Below are 19,682 nucleotides of genomic sequence, written 5' to 3' on the forward strand. Positions count from 1 at the left end.
TACATAGGGTATTTGTTACACTACCTCCAGCCCTGCATTCCAGCACATATTTTCACTTCTGTTAGCAGCAGAGGTGCCCTAAAAAACAGCTAATGTAGCAGCAGCAGGTTTTTTACCTGAGCTGCTTCTGTATACAAACTATTATCATATTTATAGTGCTGAAAAACTTAAAACCATTATAAAACTTGTGCTTTTGAATGGTCTTATATAACCTTTTCTGAAATTCTAAACATTTAAGACCTAACCTAACCTCCATGTGTTTTTCTGCTAGGGAAAAAAATATTGCATACTCCTTTGCTGAGGGTATTGGCATTGGCTAGTTAGTCCTAAGTATCAAAAAAAAAAGTCACTGTAGTGATGTTAGCTTTCCTATTATGAGCTGTGTGCCAGCTGAATCACAGCACAGCGTTAAGAAGTTAACATTTCAGAAGTTTCACCTGATAAAAGCAGGTGGAAGCATTGCATATATTCTTAGACACCAGATTCCTGTGCTTTGGGAAACAAGTCTGCATGATCCAAAAACTGTATTTCATTTTCCAAGTGAGTAATTAAGGCTGTAGTGCTGTGGGGGAAGCTTTGCAAGTCCTGGCCAGAAGACATTTCTCTGCTCATCCCCTGGCACATGATAAGACTTGTCAGGACACAACATGCTTTTGCAACAGCCTGATCACATGTTTGAATATTTAGAGTTTGGACTCACTTGGGCAAGGCCTGACAGCTTGCCTCTGAGAGCTAGATTCGACTGGAATAATCACTTCAAAGCAGTTACAACTTGATAAACTGAAGTTTGGAGAGTCCAGGAATTGGTGTTAAAGCAGTGAAGGAAGGTGTGTGTGTGGAAAGGCAGTGCTGCTCACAGCTCCTGACTCAAGGAGCAGCTTATCCTCTCTGCTCCCCTGCCCTCAGCTCTCTGCTGTGACACTCGGGCACCTCAGTGATTCTCCTTGGTGGCAGGAGGCAGCAGCTGTGCTGGGACAAAGGGGTTGTACCACAACAAACTCCAGCACAGCCCTAGTGAACCCAAGAACACTGAGATGTGTGTGGCAGCAAAGCTGAGGATGGGAGGAGGGGGCTGGGTGACCTCTGCCCTGGGCTCAAAACCATTGACAGCACAAGCAAAAGCACAATGAGCAATGACTCAAAAAACATCTGTCACATTCAGCTGGGCAAAGGTTGGTGTTGCCTGGTGCTGCTCGGCTGTTTGCAGAACACCCTTTACTTGGTGAGTTTGACTGACAAATCAACCCAGGGAAGCTGAGTCTGGCTGGTAACTAAAGGAAACTTTGTCTCACTAGACCTTTTCCTGAAAAGAAGTGTGTTAGTAGTAGATGAGTTGAAAAACCTATTAGCTTAACTTCACCATATTAACTTGCTGTTAAACAGATAAAGTCAGTAAATAACAGAGAGCTGTAGCTGATCATCAGCTTCTTTTGCATCACAAGAGATAAACCAGAAAGTAAACCTGATTCGGAAGTATGCTGATTGACAACATAATTAAATCTGCAGTCATTTAAATGTACTGATTGTTGTTGCTGTCATTAAGAGTTTTCCATTCACTCCCAGACTGCAGCAGGCACAATTACTACCATCCTGAAACTGCAGAAGGGCACTCAACAACATCACATTTGCTCCTACTGCAGGTTTGGTTTTGTTTTTAAAGTCTGAGTGAAGTGTTAAGCTTGACATGATAAAGGAAAGCATCCTTCTAGTCCAGGACAAATTCACAAATTTTGCAAGGGCAGTTACTACAGTATAGTTGCTGATGGTGTTCAAACCAAGTCTTGTAAAGAATTCAGGGTTAAGATGATGGCCAGATCAGTCATGGTGGAATTCCCAGCCTTCAAACTCATGATTACAGACTGTGGGCCTTATAAACACTTTTAATATTACAAGCTGTATGTTAAATACATACTCTCTGGATTATGTCAAGAAGGAAATTGGAGATGAAGGTAAACCCTCATTTTATCTGCTTGTAGGCACTCTGCAGTTAGGTAACCTATTGATTTTCTTTGGGTGTACACAGTGTTCCTGGGTAAACTTTTGTTTTTAAAGTAGGCTAATCTTTCCATTTCCTGTCAGCTTGCTTTTCAGAACAGTTTGTATTCATTTAAAACTGAAAACATACAGTGAATGTTCTGTTTCACACAGCTTCCTGGCACTGAAAATCTAGCACACAACGTTTAATTATACTTATTAATATTCGTTAAATAGCACTGCAGAAATTTCTGGCTGCTGAGCTTGTGATTAGCATTTGTAAACTGAAAGAGGTGTTACCCCCACCCATCCTGCATCGTAATTCAGGCATTGCATAATCCCCACCCAAATGCCTATTTTCATCCACAGAGCTCATTATTTTTTCTGAATCATAAATGGAAGCCACACCCGTGATTGCTCATAGACTGTTGCTATATTATTTATATATTGGTGTGCACCTTGATCCCAGTTGTGGTTAATTTTGGAAAAGGTGTTAGGTATTCCAAATTTTAAGTGGCATGCCACTGAAACATGGGAACCATGACTGCTATTCATTTCCTTACAAAGTGATTCAGAGGAAGAGATGCTTCTTTCTGAAGATTAAAACTGTTGTCCACAAATGATTAACATATGAAAGCCACGAAAGAAGAAAAGTGCAAATACACTGCCATGAAACACCAGAAGGAAAATCAGATTATCCCACCATACCCACTCTGAATCTGCTTAAGGATGCTAATTACTAATCACATTGATTACATGATTACATATTAAGAGGCCCTCCATGCACAGAGTCTCTGAATCAAGCATGGGATCCTCAGGCCTGACACAGAATAGCTTCCCCTGCCAGCACCTACCCAAGTGACCAGGAAACAGGTTGTTACCTATAATATTTATTTCACCTTTGTTAATGTTTATTATTTTCACAACCACTTCAAGGACAGGGTCAGCACTATTGAGTCCCTATGGAAGGCAACTGGAATACACAACCAACCCCATAAACTTTGCTGTGCTGAGGTTGAGACTCTCCAGGAACTTACCAGCTTCAAAGGACCATTTGAGTCCAGCATGGCAAGGTGCAAGGGAGACAGCAGTGAACAGCACGTGGGCCTCTGCCAGTTACTCACTGCCCTGCAATCCCTGTATTGTCACTGCTGGCTGTTAAGCAAGGTCAAGAGCAAAGAACCATATTAGGCTGCACTTGGTGACTCCATTGGTCCCACGTCATGTTGATAAGTTATTCAAGAAAAGTTTTCCTGCATCCCAGTTGCACACTCCAGCACTTAGAGCCTAAGCAGTTGGAATTGGGACTGGGCTGCTGTGATGCAGAATCCACAGAGCACCAGGCACGTGGCAGGGCAGAGGCCTCCAATGACACAGGGCAGAGGTGAAATTACACTCTGACACATTCTGTTGCTCATGGGATGCAATTGCTAGTGGAAGGGAGGGTTGTCTTTTCAGAGTAACTTCTCATCATAGTGAAAAAACCCAATGAATGAAAGTAATTGCTTCATTAAAAGCCACAGGGACAGACAGCCCCATCTGAGACACTTCTGAAAATGGATGCCAGCAAGATGAGTGTCAGTGAGCTCCTGCCTTACACAGAGGCTGAGGGAGAATTGTCATGGGCTCTGAAGAAGGGCTAGCCTGAAGGAAGGATGAACTGGTTAACTCCTGAATTCAAGTTAAATGGCTTAGTGCTACTGTTTTATTAAAGGCTGACAGTCTAAACATACATACTGTTAAGGGTGAGGAGCCATGTGAGGACATTTTTTTCCACAGTCAATCATCATGACCACTGCTGGATGCAATAATTGTTCCATGGGAATAGCCAAGGACCCCATTACTCCACAGGGAATATTTCCACTGGAGGAGCAGACCTCTCCATGAAGACAGAGCCAGCACAGCAGTCCAGGCTGAGCTGGAGGTGACACAGCACAGGAGAGCTGGAGGCTGCTCAGCCCCTGGGGCTGCTGACACCTCACAGGTCACTGCAGCCTGCTCTGGACATGCTACCTCTCACAGGCCACACTTCTGTCATCTGAGCTTAACTGGACCAACCTGATCAAAAGCAGTCTCCACGATAAGACAGGATGCCATTGCATGCCCTGGAGCAGCACCATGAGTAAGGCAGCTGTTTTACAAGCACTCCAGTTCACAATTTAACACCTGAGCTTTATGTTGGGCCAGTCAGTCACCTGCAAAGGAGAAATCAATGCAACACAACTGCAGAACCCTGGCTTGCTCCAGCAGCACTGCAGGAGGCAGGCAGGATCACTGGCTGCAGCCCTGGAGGATTTAATGAGACTGAATACTCCCCCAAGAGGTTCTGTGCAAAATCAAAAAATGTGGCCAAGAACCAAAGCCAGAGAGGCCAAAGCCTCCAACTCCTCTTAATGACCCATGGAAATGCCTGTGGAGAGCAGGGGAGGGAAGGATTCATCTCTTCTCCTCATTATGGGTGATTGGGACAGAACCATCACTGAGCACCAGCCAGGGAATGTCACCCTAAGTGCCCTTTCTTTCTTTTTTAAATGATTATTAAAGTTATTAATGCTCTGTAGTTTTCCAAATAGAAGGGAGTAAAAAATATATTATGCAGGGGATTTATGTGAAAGTTGCCAGCAAAGTCTGTCTGTCTGTGAGCCCATCCAGGAGCTAGGAGCTTCATTATTACTAATTTCCTAGTACAATCATTCTACCTTCTACATGACTGAAAGGAAGGTAAAGTACCCTTTGCAAAACACCATGAAGAAAAACTCAGTAGTGTTCAGATGTGGTTATGAGCAAGCATAGATAAATGCATCATCTATTGCCAATTCTCTCAGAGACCACAATTCCCCACCCAAGAGCAGATTTCCTGTGAAAAATGCAAATGATAGTGCTGTGCCCATCAGTGATCACACTCATCACCACATAAGGCAGCAGTTTACTTCCTGCCCATCTGCCAGGCACTGTCTTGCCTAGCTGGTGACTTCAGTGTAAAAGTGCTTTTTCCATGTCATACACACAATAATATGGGAGAAAGTATGGCTCTGAGACTAGAGCTGCATGTAGGTGGAAGTAGCAGTGTGTTTCTTAGGAAAACTCATTAAAACTTGAAAATATTTCAATGCACAAAAGTAGACAGCTCCCAGAGTGGACACTACTGAGAGTAGAATGTGTCAAACTTTAAAAGGTGGTTCTGAAATGACACAGAGACCATTATGACAGCATAATTCATTGGAACTTAACAGCACAGAGAAACCAAACACCCAGTTTAGAGAAGAGCTGTAACTCAATAGAAAAGAATCTCAATTAAAAAAACCTCAATAGAAAGATGGCTCTTCACAGTAAATTCTGAAAAGCCTAAATTCTAGCAGCAGAGCCTTTAAGAACCAAAGTGATTCCTACTAAACTACAGGTCAGGAATTATCCTTGCTGCCAGGTTTAGAGGCAGCAGATGATGCTGCCCAGCACCAAATCCCATATTCTCCAGGAGTAAATGCAGTGGGACTGGCTGGCAGGGAGCAACTGCAGCAGCTTCTCCCCAGTGGCAGACAGAAATCAAAAGCACTGCTGATGGTCAGCAGAGCACAACCCTGCACCAGTGAGAGGCACAGCACCTGAACAAGGAGAGCTGAGCAGCTCTTGTGGATTCACAGAATCATGGAATCATTAAAGCTGGAAAAGACCTTTAAGACCATCAAGTCCAACTGTTAACCCATCACCAAATTCACCATTTAACCATATCTGGACTTTTTTTAACTCTTCCAGGGATGATGACTCCACCACAGTCCCTGGGAAGTCTGTTCCAATGCTTTACAACCCCTTCTGTGACAAAGAAATTCCTAATATCTCATCTAGACCTTTCCTGGTGCACTTGAGGCCATTTCCAGTCCATTCCTCTTATTTCCAAAGATGGGACATACACAAAATTACACCTTCAATTTATACTCTGCTGAAAAACAAAGATCTTTAAGTATCTGGGCCATAGTCAAACTACACAATTACCAGTGGAAGAAATCCTCTGTTCAACACAAAGCAGAGAAAATTTTAATTGGACAAACAGTTGTAGAAACTGCCATTTGAATTCAGAGGACTCCTTTGATTCAGAACAGCAGCTGTACAAGATTGTGATGAAAACTGAGAATCCCAAAGGAAATTCCAGTATAATCAATTCCATGAGAGGATGCCTGCAGTACTTTAAAGCTGTTTCTGAACCAAATACATGCTTGAACTGCAGGCAAGTTCTGTCTATGGCTCAGAGGTGCTGCCACTGTAAGCTGTAAAAATAATTCCACCTTCAATATTTAGAAATCAGAAGGATTTGCACAGGAATGTCCTGCTGGGAAACTTCCAAGACTTTAGTGTTACCAACAAGTCTCACTAGACCCAACTCTGCTCTTTACAATATGAGTGCTTGCATGAGATCTTCAGACAACTTTTCTTCTTCCTCCCTCTACCGTTAGTGGAATGGCCTTGAATTAAACTGTGCAAGTACAGAAGTATCTGCATGACTTGGAGGGCCATAAACACCATGTAGGGAGGAATTATTTAAGGCTGTACCAAGGGTATAATTAGAAGCTGTTGAATGAAGTAAAGCAAATGAACAAGCCCAAGTATGAAAGCTTCCTCTCAAACCATGATGCCTTCTAGCACACAGAACAATCTTGTAAAGAGCAGAAAGGCTTCTAGAGCTGCAGCAGAGACTGAGACTGACACAGAGCACTGCAACTCCTGACTGCTGCACCAGCCAGAGCTGCCCTCAGAGCACCTCAGCAACAGGGAACAATTGTGTTACCTAAAATACAGGATGCTGGTTTTCTCAAGTCTGGACTCTGTTCTAGAGCCACAAAAATACAAGCCAGAAATGCTGCTTAGTCCCTTAAATAATGATGCACTGTGGGTGTACTCAGGATACAGTGACCTCAATTCTCTCCTGCCTGGGCTGTGTGGCTGGGCTGCTCTGCACACAGAGCTTGCCTGGGCTGCTCTGCACACAGAGCTTGCCAAGTGTGCACAGATGCTCCTGGAAGACACGAGTGAGGTCTGCCCTGTGCTGCTTTTCACACAGGACACATGCTGAGTGAAGGAGCTGGGCCAGTGCCCCAGGCAGCACCACTGCAGGGATTCCCACAACCTGCTCCCTTCCCCTGCCCTTCCCTGGATGCTTCTCTAGAGGTGGCAGAAGAGGCTGAAGGCCACATAAATTGTGTCAGCAAGGACAGCCTGTCCCTTTTTGCTGCTCTTCCCAGAAGGCTTCTGATTTCCTGCCAAGTGATGCTGCTGCAAGAACTGTACAATATCCACTGAAGCTCAGAGCTAGGGAGCATTGTCAGAGCCAGGCTGTCAGCTAACAAATCAGGGCAGCAGGGAGGCACATCTGCTCTCATTTTACATATTTTCCTTTCTTTCCATACCAAATTCTAAACATGCTAAAAGATAATCTACAATTCTGGGCAAGAATTCATTTATTCACCCAGTGTTTTGTTGCTTATTTTTCAAACTTCAAATGTTGCATCCCATGTCCTACTAAAATGTAGTCTCCATTTAACAGCAACACATCCTTCCTTCTGGAGGCAGAGTATGAGACCATGAATGACAGGATGGATGCAGTGCTAGGGATTACTCCTGTATCTGACACCTTCCTACTTCTCTGTCACACACTTATCTTTCCAACCAAGTCATGGTCATCCAGGCTGCTGGAAGACAGGAATTTTTTATCATTTTGGGATCACTGCTTATGTTTGCATCATGATGCATCTTTCTGTTGAAAGAGCAAACAAAATGATCAGATTAAATAACCATTCTTTGCTCTGACAGCCACTGTGGGTTCCATACCAATTGGTAAGTAGATACATAAATGCCTAGCAAGCTGTCCAAGGCTTGTAATTACTGGATGAAGCATTCCCTGGTGTGCTTTTACAGCTGTAAGTACTAGTGTGCAGGCTGCTTTGTATCCATTATGGTTGTGTTTGTCCCCACCCATTTTAAAAGTTAAACCCTTGTCTCTCTAGGAAAGCATCCTTTCTCTGTTGCTGTCAGGGACATATTCCTGAGACAGGATTTGCTCCACAGTGCTGTGGACTTCACTTTCCCCTTTTGGAAAGGAAATTGCAAAGAACTGCAATAAAACCAGACTGTTCACTCTCCTCTGCCTCTTCTTCACTTAGAAGTTTGTCAGTCTGAATGAAAATATTTCTCATCATGGCAAGTTGTCACTGATGGCTCCAGCATCTGTGCCCTCTGTGTGTATTCCTGCTCCTGAGCCATATAACACTTCTGAATTCCCTAAGAGAACTCATTCTCAGTGATGCATTCAAGCCCACAGAACAACCAGAACCAGGAGAAAAAAATCCCCACATGGTTCTTGAGAGATGATCTGAGGCATGCAGCAGATGCCAACTGGCTGCCTTCTCACCAGGAAAACCAACCCCAAACCCTCCAGCTGCCAGGGAACAAAACACTAAATGTTAGACAGAGAAGAGTGAATGCATTCCCTTCAGCTTCAACTGAGCTCAGCAGCAGTAGATAATTACCACAGGTTCTAAAACTAAAGTGTGAATAATAAAAAGGCACAATGTTTCTAGTGCACACGAAACAATGAGCAGAAAAATACCTCAGCTCATCTTTTATCAGCAGGTAAAGAGATTTTATGAAAAGAGATACTGAAATGTGTGGAAAAAAGCATTTTGTTAACTGGAAGGCAACTTTTTTCCCCCTCAAATCAGTAAATTCCTAAATAACACCTACCCCAGGAGGAAAATTAGCCTAATCTTAGTTCATACCCTTACCTACCCTAATTGAAAGACCAAGTTAATGACACAGAAAGAGAACCCAAGTAAATTCATGTTTGCTGGACATCTGCAATGTAAAAGGTTGAGCACAGGGTCAGCTGTATGAAGGTAACTGTGATGCAAGCAGCACTACAATATTTTATTTACCGAGTCTTGCTGAACACAGTGGAGGAATCTGCAAGTTAAGCAGATACATCCATGGGCTCTAGGCTCATTTTTCTGAGTGTTTTTCCTATTACCATTTTAATGGGAGTGGGAAAGCCCAAATATACACATTGAAAAGCTCATTTCTGTAAATTGAACTCCCTCCCTCTCCCTTGGAGAAAAAAAAAAATCATAATTGAATTTATGGCCACTTTACTAATGCTTTGTATTAAAATATTCCTGCAAGACTTAAAAACAATACAAGCATGGAAATATTTTCCTTGTAATGTTACAAAGCAGTGCTGCCACCCAGGAATGCAGAGCTTTTCCTGTATTCTGAATCATGCCCATTTACAAACCAAGTAATTATTTCAGATTCTAGGACAAAGACTCTTTCCATCATTTGGTTTATATTTGCATGGCAATACCAGTTAGATGTGCAGATTTACCACACAAACTTGTAAAATCTTACATAGATTACAACTTTTGCATATCTTGAGCATATTTCAAAGCTAGAGAAACATATGAAATATTTCCTAAACAAATTAAGAGACAGAGCACAGAGTTGAAGCAGTTCTTCCAGTAGTTATTAACAACACAGACATTTCTTAATTCTAAATTTGCAAAAGTATCCATGTATTTCATTACGAAAATGCAGTAATTGAAAATGAACTTGTTTCCCATTAAAATAAGTAATCATAAAGGCTCCTGTGCAGTCATTTTCTAAAGTTCAGACTATGCACTTCAGATGTATGCAGAACCAGATCTCCAGATGCTGGGGTAGCTTCAGAATCCAGTGAGGTGCCATCTTAAGCATGACTGCTGACAGAGCCAGGTATCAGCAGAATGATTTGGTGACAGAAAGGTAGCAAAGACAGAAATTGATGCCAAGTTCTTAATTCTCATGGGAATACAGCTCCATTGCTTCCTCCAGAGACCTGTCCTGCAACTCCCCTAAACTGACAAAGGCTCACTTAAGCCAGGCTTGTAGCAACTTCCAGTTTGCAGTAAGCAGAAACAAGCTCTGCTGCTGGTGGAATTCTACCAAATCCAAACTCAATGCTTTATACTCATTATTAGCTGCCCAAATAGCTCAATGGATCTGCAATCAATTCAAGATAAATTTCAAGGTATCACATTCAACCTGCAGGAACTCTGGGGTGCTTGACAAGGTATGAATATTCATACTTAAAATTTAGTTCCAACACAGTTGGAAAATTAATACTAGCTATTTGCCTTACTTGTACACAAGAAATTGAACACTGTTCTAGGTTACAACTTAATAATCCATGTAATGAAATCAGAGAATATCCTGAGTTGGAAGAGACTCATGAAGGCCATCAAAACCAACTCCTGACTCCACAAAGGGAAACATGAAAGTTAAACCATACAGCCCAGAGAAGTGCTGTAAGAAGTGTTGTCCAAACACTTTTTGAATACAAAGCTCCCAAGGGAGCTTGTTCCAGTGCTTGGCCACCTTCTCATTTCAGAAGAACTGTGTGAGAATCTGAACAGATATTGCTTTGAATAGTACATGGTGGTAAAATGGTTTCATGGGTGTGGGTTGGGCGAAAACACAGAAAGGGAACAACACAGCAGTAGGGATGCTTCATTTTTATTTATTCAGCAAACATTTTTCCATGTGATTTTTAAATGCCATTCAAGAACTAACTAGAATTATGGGATGCTGGCTGCTTTTTTTGTGATGAAGCTTTTTGCTAACAGGATCTTTTTCCAGAAATGAAGACCTTTGGTTTGTTAAGGTATCACAGTTCAGGTAAGTACATTTACTACTTTCACCCACAATCGAAGTGTATTTACAACAGTGCACATACAGTTATTCTACAAAGGGTAAGACCTCTATCTAAATTTCTCCTAGTCCCTACCCCATCCAGGCTTCAGTCTTTGAGTATGAGAGGAGCCTTCACCTGTTCAGCCACGTCCTTGCCCAGCAGGGTTTCCACAATGGCCAGGCCGAACTCGAAGCTGGTGCCGGGCCCGCGGCTGGTCAGGATGTTGCCGTCCCGCTCCACGCGCCGCTCCGAGTACGAGTAGTGACCTTGGCAGAGCCAGGGCTCAGTGCAGCCCGAGGGCTCAGACTGCTGCCAGCTCAGCCCTGAGCCCAGCCCTGAGCCCAGCCCAGCCCTGAGCCCAGCCCAGCCCTGAGCCCAGCCCAGCCCTGAGCCCTGCCCTGAGCCCAGCCCAGCCCAGCCCTGAGCCCAGCCCAGCCCTGAGCCCAGCTCAGCCCTGAGCCAGCCCTGCCCTGAGCCCAGCCCAGCCCTGAGCCCTGCCCTGAGCCCAGCCCAGCCCAGCCCTGAGCCCAGCCCAGCCCTGAGCCCAGCTCAGCCCTGAGCCCAGCCCAGCCCTGAGCCCAGCCCAGCCCTGAGCCCAGCTCAGCCCTGAGCCAGCCCAGCCCTGAGCCCAGCCCAGCCCTGAGCCCAGCCCTGAGCCCTGCCCAGCCCTGCCCTGCCCTGAGCTCTGCCCTGAGCCCTGCCCAGCCCTGAGCCCAGCCCAGCCCTGCCCTGCCCTGAGCCCAGCCCTGCCCTGAGCCCAGCTCAGCCCTGAGCCCAGCCCAGCCCTGAGCCAGCCCTGCCCTGAGCCCAGCCCAGCCCTGAGCCCAGCCCAGCCCTGAGCCCAGCCCTGCCCTGAGCCAGCCCTGCCCTGAGCCCAGCCCAGCCCTGAGCCAGCCCTGCCCTGAGCCCAGCCCAGCCCTGAGCCAGCCCAGCCCTGAGCCCAGCCCAGCCCTGAGCCAGCCCTGCCCTGAGCCCAGCCCAGCCCTGAGCCAGCCCTGCCCTGAGCCCAGCCCTGCCCTGAGCCCAGCCCTGCCTGCTGCCAGCCCAGCCCTGAGCCCAGCCCTGCCCTGAGCCCAGCCCTGCCCTGAGCCCAGCCCAGCCCTGAGCCCAGCTCAGCCCTGAGCCCAGCCCAGCCCTGAGCCAGCCCTGCCCTGAGCCCAGCCCTGCCTGCTGCCAGCCCTGCCCTGAGCCCAGCCCTGCCCTGAGCCCAGCCCAGCCCTGAGCCCAGCCCAGCCCTGAGCCAGCCCTGCCCTGAGCCCAGCCCTGCCTGCTGCCAGCCCAGCCCTGAGCCAGCCCAGCCCTGAGCCCAGCCCTGAGCCCAGCCCAGCCCTGCCCTGAGCCCAGCCCAGCCCTGAGCCCAGCCCAGCCCTGCCCTGAGCCCAGCCCAGCACTGAGCCCAGCCCTGCCCTGAGCCCAGCCCTGCCTGCTGCCAGCCCTGCCCTGAGCCCAGCCCAGCTCTGAGCCCAGCCCTGCCCTGAGCCAGCCCAGCCCTGAGCCAGCCCAGCCCTGAGCCCAGCCCAGCCCTGAGCCCAGCCCAGCCCTGCCCTGAGCCCAGCTCAGCCCTGAGCCCAGCCCAGCCCTGCCCTGAGCCCAGCCCTGCCCTGAGCCCAGCCCTGCCCTGAGCCCAGCCCTGAGCCCAGCCCAGCCCTGCCCTGAGCCCAGCCCTGCCTGCTGCCCTGAGCCCTGCCCTGCCTGCTGCCAGGCATGGGAATGCCCCTCTGACTCTAAAAGCTCAAGAAGGGTTCACTGAGCTTGTCAGCTCCCATGAGGTGAGTTCTGGAAGTCAGACTGCTTTTGTGGAGCTGTTCACAAATTACTTTTTTTCCTAAATGCAAGCAGAAGATATTGGGGGAAGCCATCTGTTCACCACCAGCCACATTAATGCTCATGGAATGACCTTCCCAGCATTTCACCACCACTTCCCTTAGGTTGGAGAAGAAGTGTGGAGTCATCAGCTGCCACAGAACCAAAGCATTACTCACAGGAGAGTGAGAAAGGTGTTCCCAGAATTTGCTGTTGGGACCACTAAGGCATAAAACCAAAGGGGTAAGACATGGCTCAGCCCCAAGAGGATAAAGCAATAAATGCTCCTAACATGACATCAGCAGAATTCCCCCAAGGATGAGAATGTTAGTACAGCCCTCTATTTTCCAGTGATGTAGTCTCAATTCAAAGAGAAAAATAAGAGAAAAAAGCTCTTTTCCTCTCTTTAAATTGTGGTATCAGGTAAAAAAAAAAAAAAAAAAAAAAAAAAAAATCTGAGAAGGGTTTGGACAGAAACTTACCTCCATTCATCATTTTGTCTTTGGCCAAAGGGTGTGTTGTGACTTTGCTTCCATACCCTATGCCATGTGCCAGAAGGGCAGTAGGACCTGTAAGAACATAAAGTTGCAGCAGTGAGGAATGGCTCAAACACTGATAAGAACAGACATTTGGCCATTAGGACTCCCAGGGGTCAAAGCTCACTGTGGACAGACTACTTTTTATAAAAACTGATGCCAGCTGTATCTCTGAAGGAAAAAGCTCTCACATTACAGTTTACACTGATGTCCCACCCATGACTGTGCTGCCTTTGAAGGAGTGAGGAACAACCCACTTCCAGACATTTTATTTAAAATTGCTTGACATTATGAAACAAAAGGTCTGCATTCCAATCTGAACATTAACCACCTACAATTACTTTACAACCTTGTTAAGCCTTGAATTTAGAGACTGAGCAGATAGGATTTCATTTGAGCAAGTCTTTACACACTGCATACTGTGCCAAGCAGTATTTTGGACAGATCATGGACTAACTATTCAGTTTTGGTTTCAAGAGTTTCTCTTTTCTTTTTATACTTTCTCCTTAGACTGAATTGAGGAAAGAATTTGTGTCATGAAGTGCTAAGTCATCAGACAGGAAATCCTTATGGGAATTCCAAAAGAAACTGAAGGCAGGATTTGTCTGACATAAGTTTCATTTCTGTTCATTCATTTAATTCTGGGTTTAGTACAGGAAATAACCTCTTTTGTGTTCAGTTGGAATGAGCTCTGAGAATCATCCTGCTTACAAGCAAAGGCCTCTGCAGGTGTGAATTTGGATTGTTCTGCAAGAGGCACAGATAAAGAAGCAGGAGAGTATCATTGCCAAGCTGAGGAACATTCACAGCTCTGTGTGCCTAGCACCTCAATGAGGAAGAAAAGCAGAAACCCCTCCCAAGCAATGTACCAAAAAATGAAAGTGAAAATCCCCTCCTGGAACACACTCTGAGTGTGTTTTATGCATCTCTCTCCTCACTCTCAGCTTCAGGTCCCTAGACCAACCTTCAGCTGCAGTATTGGCAATTTTTCACCTTGCTTTTTAAAACAAATCTTACAAAGTTCATGATCTGGATACCAAGCTGTGCAGAATATGCAAGCAGGCAACCCTCTCCTCAAACCAAGTCCATTTTTTGCTGCAGCTCAGGAAGGGTGAGACTGTAATTCTATATTTCTGGCCTTCTTTCTGAAGCTAAAGGGCAGGAGTGGCTATGTGAGATAAATTTACAGCAATGACATTCTGCCAGTGCTGTATACTTGCAGAAAGATCATCAGAATAAGCACATGCTTAAAAAAAAAAATCCTAGCACACTACCTTTCACTTCTGATTTTAAAGACAAGTAACACAACTGATTGGAAGGAACTAGATAACAAGCAGAACTTGCAGGGTAAGTGTTCACAATTATTTTGAAGATTTCTCTGCTACTAGATTTACAAAAAAATCAGATGCTGAAAGGCATATATATATAGGCACAAATTCCTGGTACTAAATTACAGGAACACAGATTTCTAAGACAGGAAACTGTCTTCATGCTCTTTCAAAATATCCAAATGCTTTACTAAGCAAGACATTTTGTTAACCCACCTGCACATATTGCAGCAATCAGGCCTTTTCTGCTTTCCTGATCCTTCAAAATGTCTTTCACAGCAGCAGACTGTATGAAGAAACAAGTAATTGTTTGGAGTTAGTTATTTGAATTGTGGTTGAAACAGTTTTCACTGAAATTTCATAACATGTTTTGTAGTTTTGTACAGAAAACCAACTGGAATTTGCCCTCACTGCCTCAGGACAGAGGGCAATGAGAACATTAGGAAGGAGAAAAACTGAAACTCAGACATACTTGTCCCAGAAGGAAAAGAGGAATGATATCAGAAGGAACTGCAAGGAAGTACTTGACCCACATGAAAGCTGGTCAACCCATGGCCATAAAAAGTTGTTTGAACATACAGGACCAACAGCAAATATTATTAATAAGATACCTCCAGACAGTATCTATCATTCTTAAGAAGATTTATACAGGATATTTGCCTCACACTCCACAGCTTACAAAGTCTGTGACACCACCTAAACCTTATTTGATAGAACCATTTGTTTGTCTGCTTGCCTCCCACAAGGAATTCATACCACCACTGGAACAGTTTTGCACCAGAGACAGAATTCTGCAAAGCAGCAGAGTGCCTTGGGTTTAGACAGCTTTTTGTGAGCAATAAATCTTCATTTGCAACCATTTCATCTTCATATGAATATGAACAGAGATCTTCCCAAAATGCACAACAACTTTCCATTTTTATTCTGTTTTACTAGGTACCCATGGCCAAAAATCTACCCAGTTGTCCCACCTATATAATCACAAGAAGGCCATTAACAATTAGTTTACTGATCCATTCAGGAGAGAATTTTTAGATGCTGAACTGAATCTGTATGATTACTAAGCAAGTGCTGACCACCCCACTACTCAAGAGAACAACTATGAATTTTTAAAATGCCAGAATTTTACCTCAGACAAGTTTTGAGCTCCAAGGTTCCCTCCAGGCAGGACCACAACATCATAAGGCCCCTAAACAAAGATAAATCTGTTTGTTGAAGAGAGGCTGATACATACATTACACTGTTTACATGCATTACAGTGTTTGAAGACCACTGCAGCTGATTCAACTGGCAAGCAAAGAAATCTACCTGTTCTTTCACTAAACAACATTTTATGATCAGAAAACAAGATCCAATAATGAAAAAAACAGTATTTCCTGTTCCAGTAAAAGCCTTTTATCAGTTAAGTCTCTCACAGAACTCAATTTTAAGCCTAGTGCACTTAAAAGCTTCAGCAAGCAGGTGACAGCTCTTGTGTTGTAAAGACAAGTGGTTTTGCTCCAACCTTACTGTACAGGTTTAACTATAACATAACTTTTGAGTTGGCTCAAATCACAGTATTTTGTCAAGCCAACTACCAGGAAAAATAAAGCACTTTGCAAAAACAAATATCTGGGAAGAATTATGAAATCTGTCTGAACTTAGCAGGCTACAAAGCAGGATATCACTGAAGGGAGGCACAGTAGGATGTGCAGTTCTGTAACTCACTGCTACACAGAGTTAACACAACATGAAACACATGTCCAAAGGTAATGCATAAGCTTTCCAAATTCACCTCAGAAACTGTGAGAAAGACTATGCTGGCCATTATATCAGAGAAGTGATGACCAACCTCTTTTCTGGCATCTTCAAGACTGGCATCAGGACAAATGAAGACATCTCGACTGCACTGCACTGGTTCTTTTCCTGTCAGACCTGCAACAGTCACCTTGATCTAACAGGAGAACAAATACATTACTACAAGAATTTTCTTATATGTTAGTTCTTAAGTACCACACAGAACAAGCAAAGCCATACTGAGAGCTTGTTCCTCTTATGACAGCCAAAATGGGGAGCACAGTGATGGAATGGCAAAGGTGGTGGGAGAAGGTAATTTTTATTTCAGTCATTTCTATGTAAGTGAAGCTGGTGTGTTTAAGTAGTTCAAGTATTATTTTTATTCCTACTGAGATGATAACAGTGTGTTACTACAACAGCAAGAGTAACAAACAGCATGAGGAATCCCAACAGCCAGAACTGTAGTTAATAACTGAACTTCAAAAGTAACTCATGGAAAGCTATGCAATGTCATGAGCTGTAATGTACTGAGCTTTTCAGACCCCTAAAAAAGAGGCACTTCCAGTTACTAGAGGTGAGAGTAGCTGTGTTTTCTGACAGAGTAGGATTTACTTGAAACATTTGCTCTAGCCCACATTAGACTTGCATTTTGAAAGGTTACCAAGAAATGTCAGGCATGCTCATTAGGTGCACGGCACAAATATTTGCTAATCAGTGATGAGGGTAAATTTTCAATTCACACAACAGACCACACACTGAATTCCTGGTAATGAACATCAACTTGAGACAATGATTTCCCCCTGACCAGGCACACACAAGGGTTTTTCACTGTCTGCTTACTCACCCCAGCTCTTCTCATAACATCAGTGGGGATTACAGTTTCCATCTCCTCTGCCCCTTTGGCCAGAATCACCAATGCTCTCTTTGAGGCCATGTCTGGAGGGGCTGCTGTTAGGGAGATGGTTGTGAAGGAAGAAGCTGAGGGAGGGTAAAAGACAATGTGGTTAAAAAGCAAATCCCCTCAACATGAATCCTTCCTTATGACATTAAAAAGTAATTTGTACTTTTGCATGTTCTTTCATTCAAACCACCTCAAAATGGTTCACTAGCTTAAATCAATATTCTTAGCAATCCTGTTTAACTAAGGAGCTTTTTAAAAAGAATGCACTACGATATCAAAACTAAGGCACTTGTACAAGTGGGAGGCACAGCACATCAGCACCACAAGAGGAAGCAGCTTGGCCTAATCAAGGCCTCACAATGACCTGTGTCTGGCAGAAAGAGGGGCTCAGGGTGGGTGGCAGAGCTGTTTTCAATTGCACACCCTCACTTATTCCGAGACAACTGACTCCTACCCGGCTCAGCACTGACGGAAAGGGCTCGCACGAGCTTTGACCTCATGTCTGGTTTTCAGTTTCCACACAGTATGTTTCATGAGGAGTTTCCTGTGACTTAACACTGACTCCACCAGTGCCCCTGCAAAAATCTCACCGACACGATTTTCTGGGTTATTTTGCAACTTAGTGGGGGAGAAACACATGTGCACGTGTGTGATGGGGGAGCAGACCACAGGATTTAGCAAATGGAACAAACCAGATTAAGACTCTTTTTTTTTTGTTTTAGCTTCTAAGTTCAAGTTGAGGTGAATGGTCAAATTTCCATTTGAAGGTTAAGTTAAAATAACTTTACATCATATAAAATACCCACTAACTCATACAGGTTTGAGAAGGCATTTCACAGGTTACTCTTTCAGAAGACAGAGATTTCTGTCCTATGCAGAGACCTTCCATCTAGAACTGTATGTAGTACCTGGGAGCTCTTCATAAAATGTGATGCACTTCTAGGTGTCTACACAAAATAAAATCATCCTCATCTGCTTCAACTTCATGCTTTCAGGTTTGCTTCCTACTGATTCCATCCTTTAGAATGTTATTTCTAGAGTACAGTAATATACAGCACAACATCCCACAGCATGCTGAACCAGCACAAGCAGAATAATTCAGTGTGTAAAATCTTTATTTTTAGGGCAGCTTTATGTACTGCCAATGTAAAAGCAACTGATCAAGTACACACAAATCACAGGTATTAGTAATAACTTCAGAACAACCTAGAGCTTCTTAATAGCTTGTCTTGAGGATACACATTGATTCTGCAAAATTTTTGCATGAATTTAACTAGCAAATAAACTACCTGAGTAGCCATCATGCAGAAATGCTGCATTTGCTTTTCACTGAAGAAAACTAGTCTAGATCACAGTTTGCAACCCTTTCATTCATTCTTTAGATGAAAACAGGCACCTGATCCTGAAACCTTTACTTTCTCCTAGTTTTGCAAAATGCAGTCTCTCACAGTGCCTTTATTTACTGTACAACACTGCCAAATCCTTGTGCATTATTAGTGTTCTTCACGTGGGTGCTTATGTAAATAGCTGTCCCACTACTATGGAAAGACAATTTTTGAGAAGGCAGAACAAAGTTACACAGACCTAACAGCGGCTTTATTTAATAAGTCATTTAACAAGCCACCTACACACAGTAAATGCGAGTCTCCCATTTGCTCCATTTGCCAGCTAAATCCGCCTCAAACCTATCAGCCAAACCCTGCGTGGGTACACGTGCCTTTCTGGAGACTGCGTTGCAATCAGGAACTCTAACAACTGTGGCGTTAAAAAAAAAAAAAAAATCACACCCTTTAGCGGCCCGACCACAGAGCCCGCTGTTCACAGGAGGGCACGGAAAGGCCGCATCCCTGCGCTTCCATGCGCGCTCGGGACACGGCGCCATTCCACGAGCACGGACGGCACAGGGCCCGGCCGAGGCCGCCTCACGGCCCGCGGGGATCGCGCCCTGGGACGCGGCGGCCCGAGCACCGCAACCCCGCCCGGGCACCGAACCCGAACCCGAACCCGAACCCGAACCCACGCCCAGCCCGCCCGCCGGGGCTCTGCGCTCCGCGCTCCGGGCCCGCAGCGGCGGCGGCCGCGACTCACCTCAGCGGGGCCGCGGGCGGCTCTGGGAGCTCCGCCCCGCCCCGCCCCGCCCCGCGCCGCGCCTGCGGAGCCGGCGCGCTCCGCTGTTCTCACGGGCTCTGGGAGCGCAGAGAGCGCTCCGGTACCCACAGAAATCGCTTCCTACCGCGGCGCGACCGCGAAACGGAGCAGAACCGAGCCTTGCTCTTTTCTACCTTCTGCCCGACGCTTCTGTTTGGCGAGGCTCGCGGTGCACAGAGAATGGCTGTGGCGCAGGGATGATGTCGTCCCTGGTTTTATGGGGTTTCGATGTTTTGAAGGACAGACAGAGCTGTTAATGGGGAGCTTTAGGACTGCAAAGCCCTGTTGTGTAAGAGCCTGCAACAACTCGCAGGTGCTGGCCGGCCGTGTCTGGCTCCGGTGCCGGGCTCACGAGAGCAGCTCAGGTCCGGGTAAGGAGAGTCGGTAATAGCGAAGGACTGTGCTGAGGGCTCTGCTGGGATCGGTGCGGGGTTCAGCTCTGGGTAGGGGGCGCTTTGTGTGCTGCCCACAGCGGACTCTGCTCAGAGCCCTTGACAGGCCGG

The 19,682-nt window shown here is 45.4% G+C and overlaps 2 protein-coding genes across 5 annotated transcripts in view; both read right to left on the minus strand.

The window, feature by feature from the left end:
* SLC45A1 (solute carrier family 45 member 1) overlaps positions 1 to 19,682 on the minus strand; it is a 367,325-nt gene that overhangs the window by 71,512 nt on the left and 276,131 nt on the right. The window lies entirely within an intron of this gene.
* PARK7 (Parkinsonism associated deglycase) lies at positions 10,494 to 19,495 on the minus strand. Of its 3 annotated transcripts, none has more exons than XM_079326015.1 (7): positions 19,284 to 19,495; positions 16,975 to 17,108; positions 16,186 to 16,287; positions 15,484 to 15,543; positions 14,571 to 14,640; positions 12,973 to 13,059; positions 10,494 to 10,953 (listed from the first exon to the last, which is right to left on the minus strand). In XM_079326015.1, exons 2-7 carry the CDS (start codon positions 17,062 to 17,064, stop codon positions 10,793 to 10,795), a joined length of 570 nt encoding a protein of 189 aa, XP_079182141.1. In that variant the 5' UTR covers positions 17,065 to 17,108; positions 19,284 to 19,495; the 3' UTR covers positions 10,494 to 10,792. The 3 variants fall into 3 exon arrangements, with proteins under 3 accessions (XP_079182141.1, XP_079182140.1, XP_079182142.1); XM_079326014.1 differs by lacking the exon at positions 19,284 to 19,495 and adding an exon at positions 19,120 to 19,214; XM_079326016.1 differs by lacking the exon at positions 19,284 to 19,495 and adding an exon at positions 18,660 to 18,788.

The sequence above is a fragment of the Erithacus rubecula genome (assembly GCF_903797595.1).
Source record: "Erithacus rubecula genome assembly, chromosome: 24".
In the NCBI taxonomy this organism is placed as follows: Eukaryota; Metazoa; Chordata; class Aves; order Passeriformes; family Muscicapidae; genus Erithacus; species Erithacus rubecula.

Excerpts from the sequence above, each read along its gene's own strand:
- PARK7 (XM_079326015.1), bottom strand. The coding sequence starts at position 17,064 with ATGGCCTCAAAGAGAGCATTGGTGATTCTGGCCAAAGGGGCAGAGGAG. Across the intron at positions 13,060-14,570 it reads GATTGCTGCAATATGTGCAG|GTCCTACTGCCCTTCTGGCA; the intron begins GTGGGTTAACAA and ends ATGTTCTTACAG. Across the intron at positions 10,954-12,972 it reads AGACAAAATGATGAATGGAG|GTCACTACTCGTACTCGGAG; the intron begins GTAAGTTTCTGT and ends GGCTCTGCCAAG.